This window comes from Pyrus communis, chromosome 15, assembly GCF_041283825.1.
Source record: "Pyrus communis isolate YQ-2024b chromosome 15, ASM4128382v1, whole genome shotgun sequence".
Classification (NCBI taxonomy): domain Eukaryota; kingdom Viridiplantae; phylum Streptophyta; class Magnoliopsida; order Rosales; family Rosaceae; genus Pyrus; species Pyrus communis.
The window spans coordinates 14,741,620-14,749,913 of NC_142579.1; the positions used below are offsets into that span (position 1 = coordinate 14,741,620).

General features: G+C 37.7%; 1 protein-coding gene across 1 annotated transcript; it reads right to left on the reverse strand.

The window, feature by feature from the left end:
• Window positions 1-4,273: 4,273 nt before the first annotated feature.
• On the reverse strand, window positions 4,274-4,963 carry LOC137725574 (uncharacterized). The gene is made up of 3 exons (XM_068464306.1): window positions 4,921-4,963; window positions 4,798-4,807; window positions 4,274-4,682 (listed from the first exon to the last, which is right to left on the reverse strand). Exons 1-3 carry the CDS (start codon window positions 4,961-4,963, stop codon window positions 4,274-4,276), a joined length of 462 nt encoding a protein of 153 aa, XP_068320407.1.
• Window positions 4,964-8,294: the final 3,331 nt, after the last annotated feature.

Sequence of the window (8,294 nt, forward strand, 5' to 3'; positions counted from 1 at the left end):
TATGGCAAAGAACCCTGTTTTTCCATCAAAAGACAAGACACATCAGCAGAAAATTTCACTTCATCCGAGAAGCAATTTAGGCCAAAGAGATTGAACTGGTGTATTGCAGGACTGAGGAGCAGATTGCAGACATCCTCACTAAAGCTTTACCTAAAGATCAATTTGCCTACCTGAGGGAGCTTCTGGGAGTTAAATTGGCTAACGGTTTAGAGGGGAGTGTTGGTGTGTAACCTCTTCAACCGAAACTTGGAGCCAAAGAAACAATTCAAATGTTTATTTTAATAGTTGTTTTCAGTTTAAATGTAGACCCTTGGATCATATTCCATGTGGCATCACTCACTTGTATCTAGCTTAAGTGATAGATTAAGACATGTGGCATCATCTCATAGGGTGATATCAATTAAGGGTTGAGATTGTATCTTGGTTTGGTGAGTGAAGGATCTCCCTTCCTTTCCATGTATAACAGTAACAAACACACACATGTTTTTTAGTGTGAAAAATCAGAAATATATCCCATCATCTTCTCTCTGAAATTCTCTACATTTTCTGCCATTTTCGAAGGTTGCAGAAAACATCCATTGAAATACACAGTAAACACACAAACACTAACACTTAAAAGATCTTTCAACTTCAAAGCTAAAAACAGAAAACTGACTTGCAAAACAAGAGGCAAAGGAAGATAACAAATGGAGATCTTGCACCTCGTCCCTTCCACCTAACCCAAACCCCAAAACTAAATCTTCCCTTGCCATTGGTTCTAACTTTGGTTGGGAGCATTTGTCTTAGTTATCCTGAGCAAGTGTCTCAGATTTCGTTATTATACTCATTTTGTGATCTTGTTGTTTTTGTTCTTCCTCATCCTTTCCCTCTTTATGTCGATTCACATCTTCCTCCACCTGTTTCACTCATCCTTTCCATACTCACCCCATCTCCTTCTTCTCTAACCCTCCTCCTACCATATTTTGCCTTTTTCCCTTCTTTCGCCCCTCTGATCTCATGCCCTAGGTTTTTCAATTTCACCTTCCTTTTAGCCTCAGATTGTTGCTCGCGCTCATCCCTACCCTTGCCACATTTGTGGAGGCTTGTTCTTCGCCTCTTCCTTGGTTGCTGATGGCAGCAGCGGCGACAGTGCTTCTTGCGGCAGATGATTAGTTAGGATTCCTAGGGTTTATTTTTCTGTGTTGGGCCTAAATCCTTGGATTGTGTCCTTTATTTAGTTAGTTGCATGGCTACTCCATATCTTTTATTTGTGCTAAACTTTGTTTTCGAACCATTTTATGTACTCTTGTTTATGATAATGAATTATCATTTACGTAAAGAGAAGAAGATAAAAAAATGATGTTTTTGTTTGTTTTGAAACTAATTTCATGAACGTGCCCAATAATTCTCGATGGTTTAACTTTGGCTCTTATGTTCATGTGAAAAAGTGATTGTAAGACTTCACAACAAAGAGAATACTTAATAATGATAAAGACAAAGTTTGAATTGACAATGGAAGAAGAGTTGAAGTCAAGCCTCTGGGGACTATGAGATGTAAACTAGATTTTGGTTTTTATTTGGATTTAGAAAATGTTGTTTATATACCTTCTAGGAGATGGTGGTTAATTATGGATAAGCCTTCATAGAAGCAATTGTTATCATTGCTTGTTGCATAGCCATTGACCCCTTTTTTTTTTTTTTTTTTTTTGTTTTTTTGATTTTTTTTGTGTGTGTGTAAAGTCAAATTTTATTAAGAAAGAAGAAACAAAACAGAAAAAAGAAAAGAAAAAACTAAAACACTAGCAGAACCAAAGGAACTGCAAACAAGTACACCATGAGCCGAGGAAACCCCGCAGAAGAACAACACGCTAGCTTTCGGAAGGACATCCAAACCAGGAAGTTTCCACTTCATAAAAAATGTGCAAGTTATCTGGAGAAGGCTTTTGGTCCATGAAAATCAATTTATTTCTAATAATATCTATGATAGATTTGAGAATCATCAATGGGGGCTTGGACTCATTTTTGAAAATTTTATTATTCCTCTCTTTCCACAGATGGTAAACAGCAATAGCCAGACAAGTTTTCTTAGTCAAGATAGAAAAGGTGATTTCCACGCCATTGAGAAGAGGCCCATCCAATGAAATCATGCCAAGAAAGCCTAAGCCAAATCTTCCCACACTTCCCCATCAAACTACTCCAAACTCCATAACTGTATGGACAATAGAAAAATAGGTGTTCCATTGATTCATTATCCGACAGCAAAGAACACATCTTTAGTTGTCATTTGACGTTTAATAGCTAACCACAAAATGAAGGCCATTCTAGGAATATTCTGACCATACCAAACAATTTTATGCCAAGGAACAATAGGCTTGGAAACCTAAAATTGATGCAAGTCAAGTGAGCAGTATAACCACCATTACCTCTAAGAAGCCATCTAACTTTATCCTTTCTGTTGGGATTGGGTAAAAAATCATCAATGAAAATTCTGATCCCCAAACTACTCTCATCCGTAATAGAAGGCCAATTCCATAGAAAGCCATTCACTACACTATTAACCAGAGCACTAACATTAATTCCTGCAGCCCATTACCTCGAGGGTCCCAAATGAGGGCCGAAGGACCGAGAGGATGCCAATTGTCATGCAAAAAGAAAGGAAAAAAAAAAAAGAAACCCAAATTAAAGTTGTGACTTAAGCGGAAAAATATTCCTCTTAAGCCACAACTTCACATGCCAATTGTCACCCAAGCAACCCAAATATTCCTCTCATCTTTGAAAAGAATCCAAATGTGTCTGAGCATATCCAAATAGACAATCTCCTAGGCCCAAGGCCACCCTCAACTTTAGCAAGACAAACTTTATCCCAAGAGATTTTAACATTATACTGAGTAGTGATCTTTCCGTCCCATAAGAAAGCTCTCATCCGTTGCTCAATCAAGTAAACTTTTTTTGGGATGGAAAAGGTGAGAACCCCAATAAATTTCAACGTTGCATAAAATAGCTTAAATGAGCTGAAATCTCCCAGCAAAGGAAAAAGATGAATTCAATTCTTTCGAGTAGAGGAGAACAATCATGGTAAGTTAGCTTGGTAGTAATGATGGGAATGCCCAAATACCTCGTTGGTGTGAAGCTAATCGAAGAGGCGCAATATTCTCAGAAATGGTCGCACTTAGTTTAAATAAAAGCTAATTGGCCCCTTAGCAGGCCTAGTTTTGATTTAGTTTACAAACCAAACATTTACCTTTTTTTTTGAGTGGTGCACTGGTGCTATACACACACCCTTTTTTTACCTCCCACTCAACTCTCTTAATTTCCGACCGTTGAATCGAATAAATTAAAGAAAACCAAATAATAGGAATTAACAAGGAATGTGTGGGAGGTAAATATAAGTGTGTGTATAACACCAACCCTCCTTTTTAGGGTATATATATCTAAAATGTATGACATCTATTGTTGTATGGTAGAAAAAAGGGTCTAGTTAGCATATGCAGCCTATGTTGATTTAGAAAATTATTGTTGCAATTTTTTCAATTTTAGATTTATTCCTAGCTAATTAATTACGTATTTGATATAAAAATTTCAAGTATAAATGAAGACAGTCGTTGACATATTATCTGTATCCAGTAGCGGAGGGAAAGAGGGGTCACTGAGTTCACTTGACCCCAACAACTCTATTCATTTCTCCACAATTTTTTCTATTGATCCCAGTACCCCAAAAAGAAATTCCAATAATTAAGTTCAGTTTAAGTTTTAGGTTTAGTTTAAGTTTATGGCTGCATGCTTATGATTTTCATTATTTATGAACACACTCTATTAATCAACAGTATTTCCTAGTGAGTTCAATCAATTGACAGGATTGATCAATAATCTTTCACAAAAGTTGGTGTATTTGCTTATGGCAGTCAAATTAAAAGTTGTGGCTTAAGCGGAAAAATATCCGATAATATACAGTTAAGTCACTACATGGTTATAACTTGGCTGTACATGGTTATTTATCAGAGCCGTTTTGTGTGCCAAAAAATCTTTTAAATGTATTTGACAAATGTGTAAACAAAATTGAAATTCAAAATCCAACCAAAATTAAAAAAACGCACAAATCAAACCAAATAAATAAAGAAAAACTAATGAAAAGAGCTTTAAAACTTTAATACTTGATTTTATTTAATGGTTAGGATAAAGCTCAACATCAAATTAGACCAATAAGACTAGCCCAAGGAATATAAATTATTGAGCTTTTAATTTTAACCCTGACGTAAAGTCTTGCCGTTTATTTGGTCTATTTCGCTTCTCATCATCATTCGACCTTCTTCTCCGTCATATCAATGGGCTCCCATTTTACCTGGACGGGAGGCACGAAGAGATCTGTGCTCCTCAACAATCTCTTTGTCATGTTGCACGTGACCCGAACAAAATGCTTCACGTCCTCCGAGCTGCCAACGAAGTTCCTCGGCAGAAACTGCAGTAGCCGTGAGTACTGGCTCGACGGCTGAGCGATTTTGCCGGAGGTGATTTTGTCGATGAACTTGTAGCTCCTGGAGGTGATTTTGCCAGATGAGGAGTCGGATCTGACGACAACGACGTTCAGACGCTGACCTGCATCTTCTGAGTGGCGGCACTTGCACACCCAGCATTTCTCCCCAAAACCCAGTCTCCCAGCTCCACGCAAGTGTTCCCTAGTTGAAGTAGCAGTGAAGAACAAGTTACTGTTGTAAAAGAATCTAGTAAAAGCTAGCTTTAGTAAAAGTTGGTTAGTTGTTAGAATAGTGACCACTGTAACTATTTTCTTTGCCTGTGTAAATCTAGGTTATATATATATACCTCAGTATAACTAATTATAATTTCAATCAATCAAATGAAATCATTTCTCAATATGGTATCTCTCGCCTAAGTCCACCGACTCCAATCCTCTTTGGCTATTTTCTTGCTTATTTTCCTACCTACCAAACACCATAGCTTCCGTCTGCAAACCTTCAATCTTGTTCATCAATGGCAGCAAATTCTTCTAATTCTTCATCTTTAGTGGCTGTACATGTTGCTTCTTCTCCGGTGATTGCGAATCCTTCTTCTTCGCTGCCTACTAATCTCAATCCTTCTCTGATGAACACAAACCCTAACTCCTCATTTCAAGCTTCAATCAACTCCATCACGATCCAAAACATCGGGAGTATGATTCAAACAAAACTCAAGCGTCATAATTACCTTGTTTGGCGTTCTCTGTTTGAGCCGATCTTCCGCCGTTATAAGCTCATTGGCATCGTTGATGGATCTGAACCGCCACCGCCTCAATTTCTTGCTGATATTTCTGGAAATCTGTCCTCGATTCCGAATCCAGCCTTTGAGATTTGGTATGAAAAGGATCAAAACATCATCATTTGGATCAATTCCACTTTCTCTGAGGATTTGATTCCCTTTACTATTGGTGTTCAATCAGCGCGTGAACTTTCGCAAAATCTTGAATAACGATTTGGTGGAGTCTCTCATTCTCACATTCATTAGTTGAGATCAAATTTGCAATCGATGTCAAAAGGAACTTCCACCATCTTTGAATATTTGCAATGCATCAAAGAAATTACGGATGCTCTCACTGCTGCCGGTGCACCAGTTGATAATTCAGATCTCATTCACCTCATTCTTAATGGATTGCCTGATGAATATGATTCCTTCATGGATTCAATTCAATTTCATCTTGCTGATACTACTATTGATGATTTACATGGATTTCTTCTTACCAAAAAAATGGCTCTTGCTCGCTGAAAGCAAACTCAAGGTTTCTCTGAACCGTATCAGGCCTTTACCTCTATTTCAGTAGCTTTAAATGCTCATTCTTTACTTCCTACACCTCAATAGCCTCAAGCATACAATGCTCAGTCTAATGCTTCTCAGAATTCTTACAATAACAATAATCAAGGTAATTTTCAGAGGAACAACTCTGAAAGGAACTACAACAACCGTAATCGATACAATCGGTACAATAATGCCTCAACCAACTGTGGTGGAAATCGAGGTGGAAATCGTGGCTTCATATCTTTCAACTCTGTAGTAACTCAATGTCAAATTTGTGAGGACACTGGACATCTTGCTATTGATTGTTCCAACCGCTTGAATCCAAATTTTCAAGGGCGTGTTCTGCCAGCTAAACTTGCGATATATGCATTTTGCAACACTTTTTCTCCTCCACCATGGCTACTTGATTCTGGAACAAGCTTTCATATGACCAACAATATTCAAAACCTTCAGAATCCGCAACCCTATACTGGTCCAAATAAAGTCTATATTGGAGATGGCCAAGGTTTGCCAATTCTCCGTACTGGTTCTACCCTCTGCAAATTTTCAATTAAAGAATGTGTTACATGTTCCACAATTGAAGCATGATTTTCTTTCTGCCAATATGCTTTTGCGTGATAATTGGTGTTCATCAACCCTCAATCCCTTTGACTTCAATGTCAAGGATCTTACTACATGGATGATGCTTTTTAGAGCTCCTGTTAGCTATGGTCTCTATCCATTTTATGCTTCTTTTTCTACGGCAACGAAGATTCATGCTCATTCTGCAATAAGGACCTCATCTTATGTTTGGCATCAACGTTTGAGACATCCAACATCCAAGACTTTTTGGTCACTGCTATCAAAGTCTACACTGCCTATTTTTAATACTGTTCAACAATTTTTTTGCTCAAATTGTGTTTTAGGAAAATGTGCCAAGTTTCTCTGTACTACTTCTAGGTCTCTAGAATTAGTTCATGCGATGTTTGGGGGCCATCTCCAGTATGCTTGTTAGTGGCTATCATTTTTATGTCATATTTGTAGATGATTTTACCAAATATACTTGGCTGTATCCTCTCAAACATAATTCATATGTGTTTCACATTTTTGTGCAATTTCTAGCTCTTGTTGAGAATCTTTCTGGACACAAGATTGGCACTTTAAGATCAAACTTAGGGGGTGAGTTTATCAGTTCTGAATTCAAGCATCATCTGTCTTTACATGGCATTCAACAACAATTAAGTTGTCTCTACATTCCTCAGCAAAATGGCTGTGCTGAAAGAAAGCACAAACATATTGTTGAGACTACTCGAACTTTTCTCATTGCATCACAAATTCCTCATAAATTATGGGTTGAAGCTTTTGTTACTACAATGTATCTTATTAATCAACTACCTCTAGTCAACAAGTCCTCTGCTTGAGAACAATTTTTTAGAAAACTTCCATATTACAATTCCCTTCGGGTCTTTGGATGTCAATGCTTTCCTTGGTTGAAACCATACACCAAATCCAAGTTAGAACCCAAGAGCAAGATGCATGTTTTCATTGGCTATAGTTTAGCTCACAAGGGTTATCGATGTCTAGATCCTTTCACTAATTGGGTTTGTCTCTCTAGACATGTCCATTTTGATGAACAAACTTTTCCCTTTCATGATCCACATCTTCTTAAATCTTCCACTCCAAATACCACAAAAATTTACTACCCTTTTTACTGACATTCCCCAATCTTTATTCTCCTAATCCTACCAATTCCCCTGTTACAACACCCATACATTTGTCACCCACTCTACCTGAGCAAGTTTCTTTTCCTGTATCTTTTACTGCACTTACTTAACCTTCCTCACCTCAATCTTCTCCTATACAAGTCCCTCATTCTTTAAACCCTGAACTACATCCTGTACCTCTTGTTTCATTTGTTCACCCGATGCAAACACGATCCAAGTCAGGGATATACAAACTTAAGGCATTTACTACCACAAAACATCCTGTGCCATCTCATTTAGATAGTGAGTTTATTCCCACTACATATATCCAAGCTTCCAAACATCCTCAGTGGAGAGCTGCAATGTAAGATGAATTCAATGCTTTACAAAATACAGGAACTTGGCAGCTTGTTCCTTCTACCTCCACTCATAATTTGGTTGGATGTAAATGGGTTTTCCGGATTAAGAGGAAACCAGATGGCTCTGTGGATCGATACAAGGCTTGGCTAGATGCTAAAGGTTACAATCAACAAGAGGGCATTGATTATAGTGATACTTTTAGCCCAGTTGCTAAACTTGTGACTATAAGAATCATTCTCACTCTTGCAGTACAATCAAACTGGTTTCTACATCAGTTGGATGTAAGTAATGCATTTCTGCATGGTTATTTGAAAGAGAATGTATATATGGCTAAGCCACCAGGGTTCATTGATTAAGATAATCCCACTCATGTCTGTCACTTGAAGAAATCCTTATATGGCTTAAAGCAAGCACCTCGTGCTTGGTATGAAAAACTTCAATCTGCATTTTTCTCCATGGGATTTAAAGCTTCACACTCTGATCATAGTC

Bases quoted from the DNA above. Each gene is read 5' to 3' on its own strand.
- LOC137725574 (XM_068464306.1), bottom strand. From the start codon at position 4,963: ATGAACAAGATTGAAGGTTTGCAGACGGAAGCTATGGTGTTTG.